Genomic DNA, 23,762 nt, shown 5'->3' with positions numbered 1-23,762 from the left:
TCCCCTCTCAAAGTCGACTTGCTTTAACACGGCCCCTGCCAGTCTCAATACCTCCAAACTGCGTAACTTCCCAATCTCCTTCAGTCCATGTTACTTACCTGCTACAGACAGGGGGATGCTGCTCAGCCACAGAACTGACAGGCTGTCCTCCTTGGGCTTTGTGACAGCGGTGACAGAGCGAGTAATTCTCAAACCACTCAGAGTTGGGATTCAGCTCTGCTGAGCCTGCCCCACAGGCCCGGCATACCCGGCATGCCTAGGGGAAGTAAGCAGGCAAAACGGGCACTGGTCAGAAAGCAGACTGGAGGAGAGCACAGGACTCATCACAATGGGGAAATGAGGTGTGATAGGTGGTAGAATTAGGGAGAGTAAGGCAGAATCAGAGGGATGATCACCTTGCACTTCCAAGAGTGAGCAGGCAGTTCCTCCATTGGTGGTTTTAGGCAGAAGGTGTGGTATCCTTTGTCACACGTCTCACAGACCAACATCTTAGAGTCATTCCCAGGTTTCCTGCAGGCACATAGGGCACATAACAGATCCTTCCTGCCCTCATTTTCAACCCTAACCTGTGCTTCACCTAAGGCTTCTCTCTTGCCCTCCTATTCTTACCTGCAGGCTTGGCACACTTTGCATTCAGGGCACTGCCAGCCAGCACGTTTGCGGGCAGTCAGAGCAGTGTCCAGGCAGGCCCCGTGATAGTGATGCCCACAGCTGGTACAGAAGAACAGGTCACACAATTCCCCTGGTCCCTCACATACTGCACAACGAGCCTCCTCTAGCATGGGAAGAGACAAAGAAGATGGGTCAGCTATGGATTCCTTGCAGGACTCAGCACAGTGCTCTCTACGTAACAGGCATTCCATAGACACAGAACGAACAAACAACAAATAGTTACTGGGTATTTGCCCAATATACGGGAGACACTCTTCTAGGCGCTGCAGACACCGTGGTAAGCAAGGAAGAGTCCCTGTGCTCACAAAGTTCACATCTCTTTTAGTGGGGCATAAGTTCACACAAAAACCCCAGGCACACTTGGCCCCTTATTTGCCCTGTGTCCAGAGGGTAGGACTTCTTACCCAGATGTGCAGCCCCCTCACTGTGCTCCGGGCATAGCAGCTGCAGTGTTTTCATGGATAAGAAGGAACCGCTGGCAGTCGCACAGGGGAAGTGGTAAAGCCGTGGACATCCGGGTGAGCGGCAAGGGATGGAGGCACCGCGCCTGGTGCAGTGGGAACAGCGCTGCCAGGGTGGAGACAAAGTGTCAGTGCTAGCCGCTCTCCCCAGAGCAATAGGTCAGGCACTGGCTCTGCCTCCGTCTAACCACTGCCCTTCTCATTCTAGCCTCTCAGAAGCCCACCAGCCCTGCTCGCTCTACCCTGTGCCTATGCAATCCCTTGGCCCCAGCCCCACCTGTGAGATCCCTGAGAAGATGGCCTTGTCCACACCACATAGTTCTGGGCCCTCCTGCCCCCATACGCCTGCCGACCACGCAGCACACCAATGGTGAGCCCAGCAGGACCCTTTATAATGGAAAAGGATAAACAGAAAGGAAAGAGTTAGCAGAAAGGTAATGACTGGCTCAGGACCACCCAGTCCCTACCCCCCTTTCCTGCCCAAGTCAGCTACCCCACCTCTCCTCACTTACCGCCAGGTTCTCCTAGGTGGGCAGGTGTCAGGCCCTCAGGGAAACCAATCTGTGACAGGTCCTCACAGGGCAGCGCTGCCTCGTTGGGCCCTGGATTCCCCCCAGGGGACGCCACCGGACACTGAGGCCAGTCAAATGGCAACTCAAAGCGCCGTAGCTCCCGCTGCCCATGTAGACTGGGCTCCCCGCAGTTACAAAGAGCACAACGCCGCACCGGACCCCCACTGTGGACACACAAGCGTTAGTACCATGCCGACCGCTGCCCAAAGGCACCCCTAACATCCCCATGATTTGGCATGCCTATGATTCCCAAACACTCATCTTCCTAAATCTTCTTGAAAGTCCAGACTCTCAAATCAAATCTTTGTGTGGCTTTACATCCTCATTTCCCCAAGTTACCTGCAGTCCTGGGAAGGCTCCTGAAGCCTAGGACCTCCAGAACTGGACACAGAGACCTCCCCCACATGTGGGTTGGGAAGGTCTGGCTCAGTGGTGCCTGACTCCTCAGAGGCTGCAGGTCCATCAGCTGAATGAACAGAGAAGCAAGCATCAGCCATCATCTTCTATATAGTACTAGTCTAGGCAAACCATAAGAGACTCTTAAATGCACAGAACAAACTGGGGGTTGATGGAGGAGAGGTGGGGGGGCAGGGATGGACTAAATGGGTGATGGGCATTAAAGAGGGCGGTTGTTGGGATGAGCACTAGGTGTCATATGTAAATAATGAATCACTAATTTCTACTCCTGGAACCGATACTACAATGTATGTTAACTAACTTAAATTAAAATAAATAAATAAATAAATAAATAAATAAATAAATAAATAAATAAATAAAAATAAATACTAGTCCACTGATCAGACCCATGAGATTAACCAAAACCCTTGGTGAATTACAGTGATGGCAATTTGACTTTTGCTCCAAAGAACAAAGTCCTTCAATTACCTGTCTATTAGACAGACTTAGCTCCTGTCTTTGTGCCAGGGCCAGAAATCTAAGGTTGCCTGGGAAGGGCAGAAAGCTGCCAGCAAACCCAGAATTTGCCCTACTCACCTGCCGGTTCTGAATCTTTATCCTCACCAGGCGGCTTCTGGCTGTCCATCCCTCTCTCCGACTGGGCAGGGCCCTCTCGGGGAGACCTGTCAGAGCAGAAAGAAAGATCTACATGTCTAGTAAGTCTCCCCACTAAACACTTTCCCTAGCATCCTAGGAGGAAGGCAGCTATTGGTAACTACTTTACAGAAAGCAGAGCAAAGCCATACCTACAAACTCCTGTTCTAATGACAAGGAAAAACTTTCTCCCTAACCCTTACCCACTGCCTACTTCCTCCCCAGATAAACACATACCCTATTCTCCCGCTCTGGATTCTCAGGAGGTCCTCTCCCCTTTCCCACTTCCTACCTCCTGTGTCAGAGTTCCCAGGGCAAGAGCATCCAACTAGAAGCACATCCAAGCTATATCTAGTACTGCCCTTTGCTTCATGTCTGAGTTCTTGGTTTCTGGTGTGCCCTATTCCCTGGCCTTTTTCTTCAGATCTCAAGTCAGCTACCATCCCAGGGGTACATCAGTGCCAACCCAGGGGTAGCCATAACCCAAGAAGTCTGAATCCAGTCAAAATCCCTCTCCCAGAGACAGAGTCTGCGGTCTTACAGGGTATAGAATACATTACTGGGACTAAAGCCTAGCTATGGATGGATCTCCTCCACTTCCACCAGTTTCAAACAGGCGATCCCAAACACAAAAGAAGAAACTCCCCAATTTCTACCCACGGCCCATCCAAATCCAGCTCAGGCCCCCTCCCACCCCCCCCTCCCCTGCTGTGACTGAGCTCAGGATCTCACCCAGCCTGAAGGCCTCAGGTCGTTGCCCTTAGCAACACTAACTGCCCTTCCTCTTCAGAGGTCCCTAGTAGTTAACAGAAGTGGGCCTTAGGAGTTACTGAGCATGTGTAGCTAGGCTTGAAGCTAGGCATGCTGGGAGTTGTAGTCTCAGGAAGCACACTGCCACTTAGAGGAGTTCTAAACCCGGGAGGACACAGCATAGCAGAGTAGCTTCCTTCCTCTTCGGTAAAGCAGGGTTTCCACACACACTATGGGGGTGGGGGGGTAACGGTCCCCTCTTCTAAGATACGCCTGACTATATATACCAGAGCCAAATGAAACAATCTAAAGTTACACCTAAGAAGGTTGAGACCCACCCGTTGAACATATTTTCCTAAACCTCAGAGAGAACTAAGCAGAGTACAGAAAAGAGAAAAGCAAAGTTGTAGAGGTGAGGAAGAAGAAAGTCATCTTATAGAAAAAGGGAGAGGGGCGCCCGGGTGGCTCAGTCGGTTAAGCGTCCAACTTCGGCTCAGGTCATGATCTCATGGTTTGTGGGTTTGAGCCCTGTGTTGGGCTCTGTGCTGACAGCTCGGGGCCTGGAGCCTGCTTTGGATTCTGTGTCTCTGGCTCTCTCTGCCCCTCCCCCACACTCTCACTCTCACTCTCTCTCTCTCTCTCTCTCTCTCAAAAATAAATAAACATTAAAAAAAAATTAAAAAAAGAAAAAGGGAGAAAGAGATAGGTGCCAGCAGCTCTAAATGGGAGGGATAGGGGCTTAAGCAGAGAAAAGAAAGTATGTTCTTAAGGAAGCTGGGGGCATGGGAGGAGGGAATCCCTAAAACAGAACTCTAAATAAAAGTTTGAGAAATTTCTCTCTCCCACCTTTTCCACTCTTATTTAACCAGAGGGACCACACCAACCTTAGTAAGGATAAGCCTCTCTTCCCAAACCAACTACCCCAGTGGTCAGCCACTGGGATTGTGTGACTGGGGCAAATGAGATGGGGGAACCCTCAAAAGTGCCTAGGACTGATGAATCAATTACCTAAGAACCACAATATCAGTTCTCTTCCCCTGAGCTCACACTCCATTTTCAGAGACTAGCAATGCACCTTCTGTGACATATCACCGGAAAAGAAATTTTGTTTTACTTTTTTCCCTTCATACTTTCAGAATCTACCAGATTGGGAAAGTGAAGTATCACCTGATACCTGTTACCTCCATTCCCTGGTCATCTCTTTCCCAAACCTGCCACACAACCACACCTGAAAGGAAAGTCGGGTGGTCATCTGGCCGGCCCACAGAAAAGCTGGTCTGGAACTTCAAGGGGCTCTTAGAAGCCACTGTTGGGAAGTAGGGGTTGGAGGTCAGGGTACCAGCCAGCCCCCTCTTCCCAAGCAGTCGTTCAAGGCCCGACCACACCCAAAGACTTCAAAGTTTCCTAAATGTGTTCCTTACCACTACATACCCGCAAAGATCCTCTACCAGCTCTGCTCTCAAAAGTTGAGGCCAAAGGAGTCACAAACAGTAAGAAATAAAAAGCAACAGTGATAATACAGCGGGTGGGAGGAGGACTGCTTCACACAAGGCCAGAGGGACAAATTCCTCTGCCCTCCCCCGAGCGCAGCCCTCTCAAGCTGGTAAGGCTGGCACTGCTTGGGGAGATACAGAAACCACCTTCGTCAGCCTTGGAAGACAGAGTATCAACATCTTCCAAAGCCACAGCCTCATTCATGGGGACATGGAAGACAGACCAAGTAGCACACAGTAGAGTATCCTCCAAGCTGTGCCAAAAACAATCTAGGGGCACCTCCAAGAAGCTGGGGCTCCATTTCTCTACCCCTGCAGTCTAGCACCTGTGCCCCAATGCCAAGTCCCAGTTGCCAGGCCCCTGAACACAGCTAAACAAATAAAGACCACAGGTTCCCCCATCCCATCATTCACAGCCAGAAATCACACACACACATACATATACACCAAGGGTTTTTCCCTGGATCTAAACTGGGTTAATACCTAGCCAGGCTTCCTCTGGGGAACGAGAGATCCCAAAGAAGTACAGATCTAGGAGGTAAAATTGTGCTGGCTTCCCTTAGCCCCAGGCCTAAGAGGCCCAAAACAGCAAAGAAGACAGGGATTCATCTCAACCCACTCTCCTCCCTGACACCATCCCAGACCAATAGTTTTAACTCTATTTTCCCAGCCAATGGGGAAATGGAAGCTTGGAGAGGTGAAAGGCTGAAGTAGGCCCTTGAGTGAACAGCTCTTCTGTAGGACTCAGGACTTCCTGGTTCCCAGCCTGAGAATCAAACCACACCTCTCCCCACCCCCATTTTGGGCCAGCCCTCCAGGAAGAATCCAAATGGCAACACTGGGCCCGTCGACCCTCCGGACGGTCTCTGGGTCATCCTGGGGTCAGCCACAGCTAACAAGGAGAGGTCCCTCCTAAGGAAGCTCTTTGGGGACAGACAACAGGAGGGTCCCTTCAGAGGCAGCAGTGGCAGAGAGCATGGGTGACAGCTAGCCTCACTCTACCACCCCTGTAGCACCTCTCACCTCAGGGTTACCACCCAGAAATCTTTCAAGGGCAAAACCCCTATTTTCTCCAAGATCAGACTGGAAGAGATCTAACCTATGTATGTTGGAGAGGGTGGAGTGAGGGAGCAAAACACACCAGCCAAATCCCTGCTGGGCAGCATGACAGCTGTAAGAGGGGCTGTCCCAGCCCAGGGCTCAGAGGCATGAGGCTCATGCTGCACCTTCATGCACTCACATACACACCCCTTCTCCCCAACACCTCCTGCCAGGGTTGGAAACACAGGCTTTGGCTGAAACAGCTCTTGATCAGGTCATTTCTCCTCCAAAGAGGGACAGGCCACACTATTCTGTAGGCTTAGGACAGGATCTGAGGACCAGTTAACATTCCCTAATTGAAAAGGGTTTGGAGAGGTCTGGGAGGGGCCTATGGGATTGGCCAGGACTTATGGGCAACCAGCTCTCCACACTAGGCCCAGAGAAAGCGGGAGACAAAAGCCATTTTTTTGCAGCCCACATTCGCAGGGAGCAAATCTCAACGGCCTACTCTATAATCCCCTAGAGATTATGTCCATCCCCAGAGGAGGGGAGGCAAAGCAGGCTAAGACAGCACTAGGCCTTGCTGGGGTCACTTTGTCAGGCAGGGGCAGTTTAAAGTTGAACAGCAAGGCCAGAGCTGCCCCCAGCCCCGCCTCCTTCTTGCCCCAGCCACCCCCTTCATCACACTAGTTAATTTCCACACACTCTCCCTTTGCACAGTGAAATAAGGCCTGGTGAAATATCTAGGGTTCCTGGAGTCTCCCAGAGACTGCTCTGGGTGCCCGGATGGGCAAGAACAACCTTAAAGTCCAACCTGGCAGTAAGTCTGACCTGGCAGTGGCACTCTATCCTCCCTCCCAAAGTTGTTCTGTTCCCAAGGCCCACAAGGAACCCTGAGGGAGAAGCAGCCAACTGGGATTGGTGCTGGCATCAGGGCCTGGGTCCTAGTTTAGCAGAGCTCCCCCCAACACAAAAATAAACAGGCAGAAAGGCGATCTGGCCAGGTTCCCAAACTCCCGTGGTTCCCTGAACCCCCAGTCTTTAAAGAGGCACACCCCAAGACACCAGGCCTCGGTTCTGCCCCGGCGACTGGCTCAGGTTGCCTTGACAGACACTGCCAAAGGAACCCTCCTCAGCTCTGGCACCCCTTTCTCCAACCTAAAGGCCAGCTCCGGCCAAGATAGTCCATCTGGCTATGCCCCCAGTCCAACCCTTTCTGGGCCCTGGCCGGGCAGACTTCACTCACCTCTTCACAGGGCGATCCAGAAATCCTCATCCGAGAACATGGCCAGAGCCCGGGCCGCTCCCCGACCTCCAACCGCCAGAGCGATCACTGCCGCCCCCCGCACGGGGGGGCTTAGGGGGGCCAAGAACGGTAAATCCAGGTCGGAGTGGCCACCCTCCTCCCCCAAAAAAACGCAAGAAGCCAAAGAAGGGTTCTCTGCCTCGGGTTCCAGCAGTTTAGGTTTCCATGGACAGCCCCAGGGCGGCGAATCCCGAGCGGACACAAAGAGAGCACCGGTGGCTTTGATCTTGGGCGAGCAGGCTCCGCATCCGCGTCGCCGGGCGGCCTCTCAGTCCTAGGGCCGGGCCAGCGCCCCGGCCGCCCGCGCCGGGCTCGGGCGGAACGTCGAGGCTCTCCAGATGGAACGTCGAGGCGCCTCCCCAGCAGCCCGGAAGGAATGCCGCGCCGCCCCGCGCCGGGCCCGGATGGAACGTGAGACCCTCGCAGGAGCGCCGAGCCCCTCTCCCCGCCCGGGCCGGCGCCCCGGGGCCGCGCAAGCTACGGCGACGCGGAGCCGGCGGGGCCGCGGGGCTGAACCTGACACACACCCAGCGCCGGGCTCCTCGACCCCGAGCGCTCACCCTCTGAGGCTTCGAGCCCCCCACCTTCTGCTCCCCCCCGGGGAAGGGAGGAGGGTAGGTGGGCGAGGAAGAGGAAGGGGCGGGCGGTGCGAGCCCTCTGCCCGCTCCCCTCCGGCCGCTCCAGGCCCTGCGCTCGCCTCCCTTCCCCTCTGGCCTCGGGAGCTGCCCCGCCCCCGGCCTGGCCGGCTCTGATCGGCGGCACCCCCTCGACCCCCGGCTGGCTGTGATCGCGGGGGGCCTAGAGGTGCATGGCCCAACCCCGGCTCCCGGCACCGGGGGGTCAGGAAACTGAGCGGAAAGTGGGGAACGAGGCAGCCATTTGCAACCGGAGAGGAAAGTAGTGCAGCGCGGCGCCGCTCCGCCTCCCCCCCCTCCGCCTCCTGTTCGGCCGGTAGGGTGGTTCCTGCGAAGGGGCTATTTCCTGGCCCGAGATCTCGGCAGCGGTCGTAGAGATTCAGGAAGCCTCCGGCGCAAGATCCGGGGGGCTCTTTTGCCTGGGGAACCCCACTCGAGAAGCGGAGAAAGGAGAAGACGCGGCCCTATTTTGTGTTGGAGCGGAGCGGCGGAGGGATACGGCCCTTTCGGAGGAAAGGCTGTGACTCTGCAGTTCTACGCACACGCTGTGGGATCCCTCCGCCTCGGGTTAACCCCGACTGCGCCGGGCCGGCCGCTGTGCAGACACGTGGGAATGAAGCCCCCCTCCTCTGCGCCCCGGCCCAGGACCTGCCTCCTTCACTGACCGGCTCGTGAAACTAGGACTGCGGCCACTTTCTAGTTCCGTTCCCTTGCAGTTTTCAGTCCCAGAAGCTCCACCAGCCCCCTTGCCTTGGCCAGGGGCAATCTTTCCCGGGAGGGGGATGGAAGAAGAGCCAGGAGATTGGCCGCTGCTCTGCATCCTGGGAACTGGAGTCCGCAAATGGAGAAAGTGAGGCACGGCGCCTGGCGCTGCAAAGGGTGGGTTCTTGCCACGTTCGGGGGCCCTAAGGAAAGCGGTACGAGTCCCTAGTCGTTCGTTGTGGCTCTCAAACCCCTCCGTGAGGAAAGAAGACTCAGTGCTACCACAATCACCACACACACCTCCCCCATCAAAACAAATGTGGAGTTTCCTTCCTTTCCCCGGGTGCTCCCACCCCCACCCCTAGTCTTTCTCCCCGGACCCTCAGGGCCTGTGTCCCCTTTTTTAGGAAACAGAGGGGATGTACCTTGGAGCCTTTCTGCTACCTGGCCGGAGTGCTGTTACTCTAGACAAGATCCCAAAACACTACTTGCAGGCATTCCCCCACACACCCCCGTAAGTCTGGGTGAGAAAGGATTGGAAAGCCTTTTCTGCATTAGCTGTAACCACGGGATGAACAGAAAGAGACACACTAACTATGTGCTAGATACTTTATATATTCTTAGTTATTCCTCACCCTCCTTATGAACTACGTAGAATTATGTTTCTATGATGATGAGATTGAGGCTAAATAAAATAGGTAAAATTTCCCAACGAATTACATCTAGTGACATCCATGATTCAAGCCAATGGCCATGTTTTTCCTAGGATTGTATATATCTAGATAATAAAAAAAAAAAATTTTAAGGAGGATGCGAAGAAAGAGGTAAATCAGGTGCAGGGCTGGTTTTGTGGAAAAGGGTTTATTTACAATGCTGTCCAATAGAACTTTCTGCAGTGATGGAAATGCGTTACAGCTACACTAATTCGACTCAGCCACATGTAGCTATTGAGCACTTTGAAATGTAGGTGGTGCAACTGAGGAACTTTATGTTTAATTTTAATACTAAATTAAACTTAAATAGCCATATGTGACTTGTGGCTTCCATATTAACAGAGCAGAAAACCTTTAAATCTCTACTAGCCAGGTTCATAGGAAGGATTAGAACTAGGCATGCCCTGTGCTAGCCAGACACTGGTACCATGTACCCTGCACTGACCATTCGGGTCTATTTCAGCAAAAAAAAAAAAAAAAAAAAAAAAAAGCCAGCAGCAACTCCACACTTGTCCCAGCTATAGTGAATAAATTAACCAAGAGACAGAAGTTGGAAAATGAAAGGTCCCTCCCTACTCTCTACATCCAGAGCCAGGGAGGCTGACCTTCACCAAAAAGACCTCCAACAACACAAGAGCCGCCTTTCTCAAGAGTTTATTATGTAAGAGAAACTGTTCTAAGCATTTCAAATATCACCACAACTTAACTCACCTCAACTCTATGCGGATTTAACTACACTTCATAAATGAGAAATTGAGGCTCAGAGAGGTTAAGTGACTGTGCAAGGTCACACGGCTAAGTGGAAAAGTATTCTAACCTACCTATTAACTACTATTCATTATTTTTGTCAGGACTTTGAGATTGCTTGATACACTTTTAGAAAACTTCAAACATTTATAAGTCTATCCCAGACCTCATGGCAATGGCAACAGGGCAATAGATAACCTATATTGAATATTCCAGGTCAGATATGCAAAAGGACCTAATTTTAATATAAGGAAAGAGAGTGGTGACCACCCTAAAGAGAATCCTTAACCACCGAGCTTGTCCTTTGGAGAATGCTCCTTCCAGCAGCCTTTATATTTTAGATTCTGGATTAGAGATGCAAAAGCAGCTGGCAGAACTTTTAAAAACCAGTATGACAAACAGTCACCCCAACTGTAAGCCCAACTAGCCTAGACTCAAGCACTCGCAAGGTCACAGCTAAGATTTTTCCCATCGTTCCCAACTAAGTGCATTGACAGGGTACCTCAGACTCCCTCAGTTGGCAAGAGTAGTCTGTGTTCTCCCTGTTAATGGTACTATTCCAGTAACCCTTGTAAATCCTTGGCAGAAGTATTATGCCAGTTAGACTCTAGGTCTGGTGGGGATGGGGGGTGAGCAGGAAAACTAGAGGCAGATAGGACTGATCCTTCCTAGCTAAAATGTCCATCCTCCTACTGAGATGGCCGGTCAATAAGAAAGAGTAGAAGCAATACCTTTTGACACCTAAAAAAAGTGACATGATTCCAAAGGTGTGAAGGGTGTGAAAAGGTCACCAAAGGTAATGAAAAGACCAGAGAACATCCACTTAATGAAAGGCTCTGGGGACATGGGGAATGGAAGGATTGATATACACCAGGAGCATTATTTCTTCCTTCACTCGACTCTTCTGGAAAGCCAAAATCTTCACCAACACTTTACTCCGTCCCTGCCTCTACCCTCCTTCTTAATTATTACATCACTAGGATGAGGGGTTTCCTTCCTCCCCAAACCCTACCCTCTCTCTGAGTGCCATCAAATGCTGAGTGCCAGCTTCCCCCAGGAGGGAAGCTAGGTCAGCATGTGGCAGCTGGCCACTAGAGGGTAGTGTTTCTGTAGTTAAGGGGATCTTGAGAGCCTATAAACTTGGATGGGAGTGGCAGCCAACTGGTACCTGTACAGGAGAACCTAGGAGAAAAGAAGGTGGGAAAAAATAAGTAATAAGTCTTAGGGTAATGGTCCTCCTGAATGAGTGAGGAGTAAGGAATAGCAATGAGGTAGGAGGAAAGAGTTAGCCCTTATTCCCCACCAAAGGCCATAGTCACCATTCCTTGGAAAAGGAGATACTGGCTGTGAGCTCTCCCCACATACAGAGAAGCCAAGACGAAAAGATTTCTCAGTTTATTTGCATATATACATTGTTACCCTAGGGAGTCAGCTCCACTTCAGGAGTCCCCAGCTCCCTTCACACAGCCAACACCCAAAACCTGCACAGAAGACTGGGTCCTGAATAAAGAATGCTTAGGACTCATATCCCAACCCTGCAGGTTGTAACAACTCATTTAGCAAAAACAGAAGACGAGAGGCCAGTGCCCATGAGACATCCTTGCCCCGTTGTAAACATTGACAACCAGGCCACTGGAGCCTGGGAGAAGTGTGCAAACATGAGGGCACCACACTGTGTGACCAGAGGACTGGGAACACAGCTGGCAACCATACCCGTGAAGTCCTAAGGGCCTACACCCGCTGGAGCCTGGCAAGTGCCAGGGGCAGAATCAAGGCAGCTACCCAATGCCTGAGGGCTCACATGAGACGGCAGCGGCGCTCTTGCCCATAGGAATTCTCTACCCGGGCAATTTCCTGGATGACTTTGGTGAAGATGCCTCGAGTCAGCTGCAAGGGACAGAGAATCAGAGCAACAAAGTTAGTTACTGCCACCAATATGACCCAGCTCTGAGGTGTATTCCCCACTCCCCCACCATCCCCATATCCAAGAAGTGCCATAAGAAAAACGCTGCTACCCGACCACCTTCCTAATATTCAGGCCAAGCACCTGATTCTCTCGAGCAGATGACTCCATAAATGTTGCACCCCAGGACTCTGCCAGCTTCTTCCCTTCAACTGCCTGGACTTCCCTAGAAACAGATTTGTGACGTGAAGAAGGAGGACAGCAATGTCCCCACGTTCTCTGCAAAATCTTTATAGAATCTAGACTTCCTCTTACCCATCCCACTTCCAAGGTTTGGGAGGAGGCTTGAGGAAGGAGAAAATCAAGGAAAACAAAGAAGCCTAGGATGGAAGCTTGAAATATGAAATTACAGCTTTTGCAATAGAAGGGTTATCTTGTAGGGGCACCTGGGTGGCTCAGTCGGTTGAGCATACGACTTCAGCTCAGGTCATGATCTCATAGTTCATGAGTTCAAGCCCCGTGTTGGTAGCTCAGAGCCTGGAGCTTGCTTTGGATTCTGTGTCATCTGCTCTCTCTGCCCCTCCTTTCCTCCCACCCCTTGCAAAAATAAATAAACATTTTTAAAATTTAAAAACCAAAGAAGGGTTATCCTGTGTTAACCTTCCAGTTAGAAAAAAAAGAGGTGAAATGACTGTTAAGGTCAGTGGCAGAACCAGGACTAGAGCCTTAACTGATTCCTAGTCTATCTCACTTTCCTCTGCCTTTAGGTATAGAGATCTTCGTACCTGTCTGGAGAGAGATCTGCCTTGTTCCCCACTAGCACCACTGGCAGCCTGTGAAGAAATACCAGTTACTATAGGATCCCCTCCCACTCTGCATGGACCCCAACCTCCTTCACATCAAGGCTGGACAACTCCCCATCAGATCAGACAGGATCTGTCCTGGCCTCCTCCCTAACTTGGACCCCCTGCTCTCTTCCATCCCCTTAAGTCCATACTATGTCTCTATCTCCCAGAGCCACTCACCGAGTTTTCCCGTGACCTTCATGTAGCTTTTGGTACAGACTCTCAATGACTTGGAAGCTTTGAACACAAGAAATGGAGCTATAAACTTATTCTGAGACAGCCCTCAGATCCTCCCAAGTTCCCCACTCATAACCTTGGTCACTTACCTATGCAGAGAGGTGACAGAATACACAAGCACATAACCATGGACCCCAATGATGAATGAATAGGGCAGAATGCTGTACTCATCCTGACAAGAAACAGAAACATCAGTACCTAGATACATAACACTCAGCTGGCAAAGGTTTGTGGGTTGCATCCTGGGGACCCTCCCTAGGGCACTCAATATTCCAGTCATTTCTATTCAACAAGAATTTACAGAATAGCTCCATTGTGCACTGCACACTACCCTCTGCTAAAATGCTTTTCTTTTAATACTACTTTACAGATGAGCCACAGAGGCAACCAGACTTCATCTCCCACAACTGAACTGCCATGTTTAGATACCCTACCCCAAACTGGTACCTGCCCTGCTGTGTCCACCAGGTGTAGGTGAAACTCATCTTTGCCAAGAGTCACTATCTTGCTGTAAGCTGAAAAGAAAAGAAAACTTGACTGTGAGGTGCTTGTAGGGCTAGCAATGTGTGCCCCCATACATTCTTAACCCTAGGGGTGATATAGATGGACCGGGTCTAGGGAGCTCTCCAGGCAGCTAGAGGGACAATGTTAAGGTTCTCATTGTCTACATCTACACCATCCTGGACGCAGTATCTTGCAAAATCCACTCTCTAGCTCCACTCATAGAACAGGATTACTAGAGAAAAGATTAGATTTAAGGTCTAATCAAATCAGCCCCTTGGCACCAGGAAACTCCCTAATTACGGAATTGGATGGGGCAACAAAGACCTCCCTGCCCCACCCCTAGGGGAGAAATCTACTCACTATTCTCCACTGTAGGATCGTAGCCTTCCAGGAACTCGCCTTCCACAAACTGATGTGCCAAAGATGTCTTCCCTGTGGGAAGCAGTGGTAGTTGTATCCAAATCATCCATCCACATTTACATCCTCTGCCCTTTCGGGGGCTGTGGCCCAGGGCTAAAGAGGACCCCAAATTAGCACCCTAGCCTGTGGGTGCCATGCAATGTTTTTCCTTAGCCTACCCTCACCCTCTTCGCCTTGGGTCTCTGCACCCTGGCCACCGGATGCATTCAGTAGCGCAGCAGGAAGCCTTTCCTGCAGACTTTCCCCACCCCACCCCTGGAAAGATCCGGGATTCCCCTAGGATCAAGTCGCCTCGCGCCCGGGCACCTGCGACTTGCCCCACACAGACCGCGCCCCCATCCATCAAATCCTGACCCCATCCTCCCCCCCCACCCCCCCCCACCACCCCACCCCCCGTCCCCAGGGTAACACTGGGGACCAGTCTGGTGTTCTGGCAACCAAGCCCACATTAACCCTTACGTTCTCCTGCTTCCTGCAACCCTCCACACACTATCACCACCCCAGCCTTTCCTCCTCCATCCTTTCAATCCTCGCCCTACAACCCCGTTCTAACGATGCCACCATTCCTGTCTGGGTCGCGTTCCCGCGACAGCGCGCCTCCTCTGGCCACAAAGCCGCGGTGCGTCGGTGCTCTCCCCAAGGCGGAGACTCACCTACAGAGCGGTACCCGAGAATGACCACCTTCCTGTAGCGAACTAACGGCATGGCAGTAGCCGGCCCCAAGGGGCTTGCAGAACTGCGGGCTGAAAGAGCCCTAAGAAAGGGAGATCAGAGTGTAAGGTAGGCGCAGCAACCGGCACAGGAAAGTCGCTCACCCTGAAGCTGCCAGGGGCAAGCTAGAGGAAAACCAAAACAAGCGCCGCGCCCGGAGCTGGCCACGTGATCACAACACAGCAAGACTAACGCGAGGGAGCCGGGCGCCGGGGGATCTACACTGCCGCGCCGCTCCGGGCTCCGCCCCCCAGGCCGCTCGCCATTGGTTCATTGGAAAGGATAAGGGCGGGGCCGCCAGCAGGAGGGAAGGGTGGGCCTCACGTGGAGCCAAAGAACCAGGAGCTGCGCCTGCGCAGACTAAAGCCGGTTCATTCATAAAGAAACAGAAAGGAAGCCGGGGTCCTAGAGGTGTTTGCGCATTTGCAACCCGACACAAGTGGCTGCGAAGAATCAAGAAGAATCAAGAATCGTGGATGGAAGATACCCGTTATGGCTTGGCTGGAATTTCTGGTCAAAAGATTCTAGGCCTCCGTTTTGCAAGGTCTCTGGGATCCTTGGATAGGGAAAAAAAAGGCCCAAGTTCCAATATATTATCTCTTCTTCCCCCCAGACTTCAGCCTCAGATCTTTTATTGTCAATTTCCATAGTCTATCAGGATCTTCGGAAATGCAACTCTTATTCTTGAAAAAGTTATTGAATTTGTGGCTAGGTCATCTGAAATTTTGTTGTTATCAGCATAATCATCACATTCATTTATTCAAATATTTATTCAGCACTTACTGTATGTTTCAGACATTGTTCTAGCTTTGGGGATAGAGCAGTGAACATGACAGACAAGGTCTTTGTGCGCATAAAGCTTAAAACCTAGTGGAAGAAACAAACATATAAACAAGGAAATATTAGATAGTATTAAGTGCTATAAAAGGCAGCATAATAAGAAATGACCACATTAGATAGTAAAACTTCCTCTCAAAGGAAGCCCCATTTAAACTGAGGTCTGAAAGACAATAAAGAACTAGCTAGAACAAAATTCTGACAGAAGAATCCATCAGTGCTACAGGTGTTACGATGAAAATAAATTTGTTAAATTCCAGGAGAAGAAGAGGTGAGAGAGAGAGAGAGAGAGAGTGAGTGAGTCAGCCCAAAACAGACAAAATCCAAGAGAATGGCAGGGGCCAGGCTATGTAAATAAATTTGGTCTAAGGGCGCCTGGATGGCTCAATTGGTTAGGCCCCCACTTTGGCTCAGATCATGATCTCGCCGTTTGTGGGTTCAAGCTCGCGTCAGGCTCTCTGCTGACAGCTTGGAACCTGGAACCTGCTTCAGATTCTGTGTCTCCCTCTCTCTCTGTCCCTCCTCCGCTCTCTCTCTCTCTCTCTCTCTCTCTCTCTCAAAAGTAAATAAACATCAAAATTTTTTTTGAAAAGAAGAAGTTTGGTCTAATTCTAAGCACCCAGAAGGCAGTTGATCATGTTTAAGCTGGGGCACGCCATGATCTGAATAGTGTTTCTAAAATATTTCCCTGGTTTAAAAAAAAAAAGTATACCTCTGGTTGTGAAGAATGAGGGGGACAGAAGCAGAAGGGGAAGCAGGGAGATCAGCTAGGAGACTGTTACTTGTAGTCCAGGTGAGAGGTGAAGGTGGCTTGACTAGGTGGTCATTGGTATTACTTACCCATTTATCAACCATATTTATCAAACAATCATCATGTCCTATCTAGGTGCTGGGCATACAGCAGCAAACCACACACACAAGGTCTTTGCTCATAAGGAGCAAGTGTTCTTTTGGGGGAAAACCAACAATCTAAGAGGAAACCATAAATAAGCTAAAATAAAAAAATAATATCTGTAGCGGTGGGGGGAGCCCAAGATATTAATGGACTAGACAGTAATGGGGTGTGGTACTCCTCTTCTTTTATATGATATCTTAGAAATCCTGAGGATTTCAAAGACATTTGTACCTGAGACTTGAATGATGGGTAGCTGTTATCACCCTTATCTTACAGATGTGGAAACTGAGACTTAGCCATATAGGTAGCACACAGAAGTTATTTCTTCTGGAAGGTCCTGACGAATTGGTATTTAGCAGCCAAATTGTACTGGAGGACAGGCTTTGTATAACTGTGGAACTATCTAATGCTTTAAAGAGTTCAGATCTACAAAAGTTGTTTCAAAGAGCTAGTTAATCTGGCCTCAGAAAGGGACCCAAATACCTTTTCAACTGGGTAACGGGAGTTCCTTGCAGACCAGCAACTTTATGTTGGATTATTTGGCCTGAGTGAGGTTGGTGGAGATTCCAAATTGGGTCTTAAGCACTGCAGGGTAGAACAAAGAACTGGATTCAGTGAAAGTCGACAAAAATTTATTCATCTCTGATGCGCCCGGGTGGCTCATTCCGTTAAGCGCCCAACTTCGGTTCAGGTCATGATCTCAAGGTTCATGGGTTTGAGCCTGCATTGGGCTCTGTGCTGACAGCTAGGGGCCTGGAGCCTGCTTGGGATTCTGTGTCTCCCTTTCTCTCTGCCCCTCCTCTGCTAGAGCTCTGTATTTCTCTCTCTCTCTCTCTCTCTCAAAAATAAATAAACATTACAAAAATTGATTCATCTCCTACTTTGTACCAGACACTCTCACAAAGTGTTGCACAATATGGGTATAAAGATAATTGAGATGGCTTTTATGCTGTTTGTCTTTCCAGATTAACTCCCTATTCTTTTCCACCCAGGTTTGTTTCCAGGAGGCACACTTACCCCCTGGATATCAGTGGAGTTCAGCCTATGAGAAGCCCTCACAGAAAATCACATGGATGGAAGAGAGTATCTATGTCCCCTTTGGAAGTTCCCAGCACCCCTCAAGTCACTCCTCCAACTCTCCCCCCCCCCCCCCCCCCGCACCTACCTCTTTTGTTCTGTTTCTAGTTGCTCTGTCCCCTTCAGGCCTACAGTGATAACAGTTTCTCTGATACTCACCCCAGGGTACTATTCTACCCCTGTGTGGTTTCCCTATACCCTGCTCACACCTTTGTAAACAGTCTCTTTATTAAATCATTCTCAAATTCTCTTGTTTTCAATCAGGGAGAAAGCAAAAGGCCTAAGACAAAGGCTTCCTCTTCCTATGGCTCTTTTAAAAATTTTATTAATGTTTATTCATTTTTTTAAAATGTTTATTTTATTTTTTGAGACAGAGAGAGACACAGCATGAGCAGGGAAGGGGCAGAGAGAGAGGGAGACACAGAATGTGAAGCAGGCTCCAGGCTCTGAGCGGTCAGCACAGAGCCCGATGTGGGGCTCGAACTCACGCTTAACCGACTGAGCCACCCAGGCGCCCCATGTTTATTCATTTTTTAGAGAGAAAGAAAAAGAGACAGAGTGTGAACGGTGGAGGGGCAGAGAGAGACACACAGAATCCAAAGCAGGCTCCACACTCCAAGCTGTCAGCACAGAGCCCAATGCAGCGCTCGAACTCACAAACAGTGAGTTCATGACCTGAGCCAAAGTCTTAACAGACTGAGCCACTCAGGAGCCCCTGGTTTTTTCTTTTTAAACAGAAAGAGAAGGTCTCACAGCAGATTTTCACCCCCATCTCCTTAAACCAAACTATTGTATAGCCATCTCTAGCTGCAAGGGAGCCTGGAAGTTTTAGCATTTTCTTTTCTTTTTTTTTTTTTTTTTTTTTCAACGTTTATTTATTTTTGGGACAGAGAGAGACAGAGAATGAACGGGGCAGGGGCAGAGAGAGAGGGAGACACAGAATCGGAAACAGGCTCCAGGCTCTGAGCCATCAGCCCAGAGCCCGACGCGGGGCTCGAACTCACGGACCGCGAGATCGTGACCTGGCTGAAGTCGGACGCTTAACCGACTGCGCCACCCAGGCGCCCCTAGCATTTTCTTTTCTACCCTCTCTAGTAAAGGAAGGCAAAAGAGAAGGTGATTAGGAATAAATGTTCAGTGAGCCAATCCACAAGACCTGCACACCTCGGGACCAAGATATTTGTTTATTAAATATCAATCACCTTAAAGAGTAATGCATACACAGTTATTTTGTAAAGATCAAAGATATACAATGATCACCAATATAGGATCACCTAAAGGAAGTAAACTATTCTAATGGTAGATAAATGGGCTTGGAATAAAATTTACAGTGATGGCATCATATATTTTGTTACGTCTCAAACAACTGAGACAAAATAAAGATCCACTGCTGCCAGAAAACTGTTTTAAGTATCTCTATAAAAAGTGAAAACATGTTTACTATGTTTGTATCAAAAGTATGGGTTCCAGGGACACCTGGTTGGCTCAGTCGGCAGAGCATGTGACTCTTGACCTCAGGGTTGTGAGTTTGAGCCCCACGTTGGGAGTAAAGATGACTTCAACAACAACAACAACAACAACAACAACAACAACAGCAACAACAAACTTGGTGGTTTAAAACAACAATGTATTATTTCTTCTGATTCTGTGGGTTGAACTGGCAACTCTTCTGTTATCTCTCCTGGACTCACACATGCGGTTACCAGAGGCCACAGACCCTGCTGGGCGGACCTTTCCTTCAACCACAACTGCAGTTAGTCTTTCTGGGTTCTCATAACCTTTCCTTCCCTTGCCCCTTTAGGCCTAGGGATCACCACTTCTAGTGGCTCCTCACTGAAGCCAGACTCAATGTTTCCCCCCCTCTCCAAGATATTCTTTAACCCTTTCCTACAACGTTATGAACAGCCCTTCCATTATATTCTCCTCAGTTCCCCATTTGTGCAATGTTTCCCCCAAGGACTCTGAATGATACACCTCTGAATTATGGTAGGGAAAATTATCAAGTAAGAGATTAGAAGGCAAAATTATATTTAAGTCTCACATCAGAGTATGAATAGCTAGAAGCATAGAGGAAGGAATTATTCTCAAGAGAGAAAAGGAGAAAAGGAAGAGAGGAAGGCAGGAAAGGAGGAAGGAAAGAGCTTGATTCTGTCTGGATCAGAGGTTTCACATGCTAATTCATGATGTAGCTGGGCCTTAAAGCTTGAGAAGGCCCTAGGGAAAATAGCAAAAAGTTAAGAGAATTGAAAACACAGCATGTCTGGAAATACAGAGTGGACCCTGTACCTGCAGCACTCTATGAATGTGGGCTGTCTGTGAATTAAGGCTGGAAATTAGACTGGGATCAGATCAGGGAGGGCTCTGAATGCCAGCTTTAAGAATTTGACCTTTGGGGTGCCTGGGTGACCCAGTCGGTTAAATGTCTGACTGGCTCATGTCCTGAGCTCACGGTTCACGAGTTCGAGCCCCACGCCAGGCTCTGTGCTGACAGCTCAGAGCTTGGAGCCTGTTTCGGATTCTGGGTGTGTGTGTGTGTGTCTCTCTCTCTCTCTGCTCCTCCCCTGCTCATGCTCTGTTTCTGTCTCTCTCTCAAAAATAAATAAATATTTTTTTTAAATTTTTTTTTCAACGTTTTTATTTATTTTGGGGACAGAGAGAGACAGAGCATGAACGGGGGAGGGGCAGAGAGAGAGGGAGACACAGAATCGGAAACAGGCTCCAGGCTCCGAGCCATCAGCCCAGAGCCTGACGCGGGGCTCGAACTCAAGGACCGCGAGATCGTGACCTGGCTGAAGTCGGACGCTCAACCGACTGCGCCACCCAGGCGCCCCTAAATAAATATTTTTTAAGAAGTTATAAGAATTTGAGCTTTGAGGGGGCAACACCTAGGTGGCTCGGTTGGTTTAGCATCCAGCTTCGGCTTGGGTCATGATCTTGAGGTTCATGAGTTTGAGCCCCATCTCAGGCTGTCTGCTGTCAGCACAGAGCCTGCTTCAGATTCTCTGTCCCCCTCTCTCTGCCTCTCTCCTGCTGGTGCTGTCTCTCTCACTCCCTCTCAACAATAAATAAACATTAAAAAACAAGTAAAAATGAAGTAAAATACAATAAAACAAAACAAAATAAATGAATTTGACCTTTAGGGTGCCTGGTTGGCTCAGTCAGTAGAGCATGGGACTCTTGACCTCAGAGTCTAGAGCATGCAACCCTTGATCTCAGAACCGTGAGCTTGAGCCCCCCTGTTGGGGGTAGAGTTTACTAACAAGAATTTGACATTTGTTCAGTATCCAGCATTCTCAAAATATACCATTAGTGGTATGTAAGATGACTTAGGTAACATACACACCTAAAATTCTGTTTTGTTGTGTGATTTTTAATATGTGGTGGGAAAAACAATAGTGATAATGCCAAAGCTATGACTTCACAAATATTCTTGCACAGAAGCTAAAGCTGGTAGTAAGAAAAGCCAATGGAATTCAAGAAGAATACTAAACCTTTATACGGGTAGAAAGAGACTGTGGACATAGTCATGAAAACAGTACAAGGTTTGGGTAGCACTGCAGTAAACAGTGGAATCTTTGCTGTTAACTTGGTGGGTGTGGGGGGGAAGCTTTATGAGGGTCACACTGGTGGCCCTTTAGAGAAGGTAGTACCAAGAGAGGTTGGGGCTGGAGGGGAAGCCCTAATAGGAAGCCAATACCCAGAAAGGAGAAGATGAGGGCCTGGACCGGGTCACAACAGAGAGGATAGCGAGGACTGTTAGGGAGGGCACTCCAGACGGAAGTGAAGCTGATGATCTGATTAAAGCAGAGTGAAGGAAGATGGCAATTCCATGTGTAGGATTAGAAGACATAGGAGGAAGAACAGGAATTTTTTAGTGGGGTTAAGGGGAACGTACTGAATGAATGTATTTATTTGTGACATGTGGATTTGGGGGCACGCCCCAGGTATTCGCATGTTGATGGGCAACTGAAGGATATGTGTCTCTAGGCACTCCACAGAAAAATAACCACAATATACATGCAGGCGTCTTCCTTGCGTGTTCCCTACGTCTGGTCCTCCCTCTCGCTCCTACACCTACTCTTGATTTCTGTTAGTATGGAGATGATAAACACCAATCCATTTCAGGAGAATAGGAAGTACTTAGTTCCTCTTGAGGGACCTTTCCCAATCCAGGGACCATAACCAGCAATGTACGAAATAATTGAATTATAACCGATTAGAGACGGAGGACCTTGGTGATCACCTGGTCCAGACTTTTCCTCCAGACTACAGGCGGAGAAGCCGCAGCCTGGAGAAGTAAAGTGAGTCACCACAGCAAAACACAGCGGAAAGAGCATGGACTTTGCAGTCAATCAGAGCTGGTGTCAAACCCTAGCTTATTCACTGTGTGATTTTAAGCAGGCTATTTCACTACTCTGAGCCTCAGTTTCTCCTCTATGAAATGGTTGGAACAACATGGTAGCAGATGTCCGACATTCTTTCTGGCTGCTGGCAGAAAGATCGAGTTCCAGGGTGGCCCGTGGCGGCGGTGTCAGCAGTGACTTCCTGTATCCATGTCGGTGTCAGCATTGGTCTGCAAATTGCAGTGTCTAGTGTTTAGTGGCAGGTGCCACGGTGCACTGGCTTGGTTCTGTGATTTGAGGCAATGTTTCTGGCTGCATAGCCTCAAAACCCAGGTCTCCAGCGGTCCCTGTCACTTGCTTAAGTCCTTCTAGAACCAAATACTCATTTTTGCATGACTGTCGCGAGAAATAAATGCAATAATGTGTGTGATATCCCAGGTACTCTATTAAGAAAGAGCTGGTACGAGGGGCACCTGGGTGGTTCAGTGAGTTGTCTGACTTCGGCTCAGGTCATGATCTCACAGTTAGTGAGTTTGAGCCCCATATGAGGCTCTCTGCTGTCAAGGTGGAGCCCACTTCAGACCCTCTGTCCCCCTTGCTCTCTGCCCCTTTCTTGCTCTCTCTCTCTCTCTCTCTCTCTTTCAAAATTAAATAAACGTTAAAGAAGAAAAGAAAGAGCTGGTACTCAGTGAATTGAAGCCATCAGAATAATTATCATTATTGGTTTGAAAGTGAATTGACAGTTTGGCCAGAGAGATATGCCTAGAGGAAGGCAGATGGTCTGGCTCCCTCCTTGGACACCACTGAGAAAGAAGATCCTGGGAAGAACACTCAGTCTAGCCAACTTGGGAACTGGACTTGCTCAGGACACCTCCAAATCCTCATATGCTAGAGAAGCCTTCCAAGAAGTCCTGAGTGCCTGATCTGGGTCCTACCATTCCAACGGACGCATCATGCTCCCTTCCCACCACCCAGGATGCCTGTGTCCTCTATCTAGGGCACTCCCTTTGAGGTACCAGACTGTTGCCCGAAGAGGAGAAAATTACATCTCTGTGAGGGATTTCAGCCAATTGTCTGGAGGCCTGAAGAACCATTCCTGCCCCACCAGTGACTACATATGGCACCTCCCTCACCAAGATCCTCCTGGGCACACAGTAACAACTCTCGTTGACTGAGTGGCCCATCTGCCACATTCCATTTTGGATTATAGATTGATATTGGCTGATCAATTACTCCTCCTCTTTCATTTCAGGCACATTAATATCACACAGCGAAAACTGAGAGAAAGCCTTTTCTCCTCCTACTTACTCTTTGCTCCCTACTTCATTCAATCAACCACCAAGTCCTATCAATCCCATGAATACAAATATTTCCTAGAACTGTCCTTTCTTTCCATCTCCATTGCCACTTCTTTACCTTACCAACATCATCTCTTGTCTGCACCACTGCACTATCCTTTTTGCTTTTGCTCTCCTCCCTGGACTCACTAACTCCTTTCTAGTTCATTCTCCACTCGGCAAGTAGAGTGATCTCTCTAAAATTCAAATTTGGTCGGGCCGCTTCACCAAGCTAAAACCTAATTAAATTAATTTAATCTATTAAAATGATTGTCTGTTTCCCTAGAAAAATATTAGAAATCCTCAGCAGAGTAAAATACCTGTTAGTACTTGCAGGGCCCTGATAAATATTTGTGGAAAGGAGGGAGTCAACTCTCCAGGTCTGGGAGGAAATGCCTTGTTCCTTTCTGTGTTAATTTGCCTTGTTCAAATCTCAGGGCACCCCCTTCTTTCCAACTTCTTGGAAGCACCTCATTGTAGCCTCTGGCATCTCTTACAAAGTGATTTCCTC

The 23,762-nt window shown here is 49.3% G+C and overlaps 2 protein-coding genes across 11 annotated transcripts in view; both read right to left on the bottom strand.

Moving 5' to 3' along the window:
- Positions 1–8,476, bottom strand: part of KMT2D (lysine methyltransferase 2D) — a 40,155-nt gene extending 31,679 nt beyond the window's left edge. For all 9 annotated transcript variants that reach the window (XM_086713498.1, XM_086713503.1, XM_086713504.1 and 6 more), the window contains exons 1-9: positions 7,286–8,476; positions 2,699–2,784; positions 2,045–2,171; positions 1,646–1,869; positions 1,411–1,520; positions 1,077–1,239; positions 610–775; positions 396–510; positions 99–256 (exon numbers count right to left, since the gene is read on the bottom strand). In XM_086713498.1, coding sequence (XP_086569624.1) covers positions 99–256; positions 396–510; positions 610–775; positions 1,077–1,239; positions 1,411–1,520; positions 1,646–1,869; positions 2,045–2,171; positions 2,699–2,747 — 1,112 coding nt within the window. In that variant the 5' untranslated portion in view covers positions 2,748–2,784; positions 7,286–8,476. The remainder of the gene's footprint in view (positions 1–98; positions 257–395; positions 511–609; positions 776–1,076; positions 1,240–1,410; positions 1,521–1,645; positions 1,870–2,044; positions 2,172–2,698; positions 2,785–7,285) is intronic.
- Positions 8,477–11,524: 3,048 nt separating this feature from the next.
- On the bottom strand, positions 11,525–14,968 carry RHEBL1 (RHEB like 1). 2 transcript variants are annotated; one of them, XM_086713514.1, is made up of 8 exons: positions 14,705–14,968; positions 13,992–14,063; positions 13,575–13,642; positions 13,217–13,299; positions 13,071–13,127; positions 12,831–12,878; positions 12,166–12,271; positions 11,525–12,029 (listed from the first exon to the last, which is right to left on the bottom strand). In XM_086713514.1, the coding sequence occupies exons 1-8, from the start codon at positions 14,754–14,756 to the stop codon at positions 11,940–11,942; spliced, it is 576 nt and encodes a 191-aa protein (XP_086569640.1). In that variant the 5' UTR covers positions 14,757–14,968; the 3' UTR covers positions 11,525–11,939. The 2 variants fall into 2 exon arrangements, with proteins under 2 accessions (XP_086569640.1, XP_086569639.1); XM_086713513.1 differs by having other exon boundaries at positions 12,190–12,271; positions 14,705–14,965.
- Positions 14,969–23,762: the final 8,794 nt, after the last annotated feature.

This window comes from Puma concolor, chromosome B4, assembly GCF_028749965.1.
Source record: "Puma concolor isolate L17-30 chromosome B4, mPumCon1.1.hap2, whole genome shotgun sequence".
Classification (NCBI taxonomy): domain Eukaryota; kingdom Metazoa; phylum Chordata; class Mammalia; order Carnivora; family Felidae; genus Puma; species Puma concolor.
The sequence above is the reverse complement of the archived record's forward strand: the minus strand, read 5'-3'. Positions and strand labels throughout refer to the sequence as shown.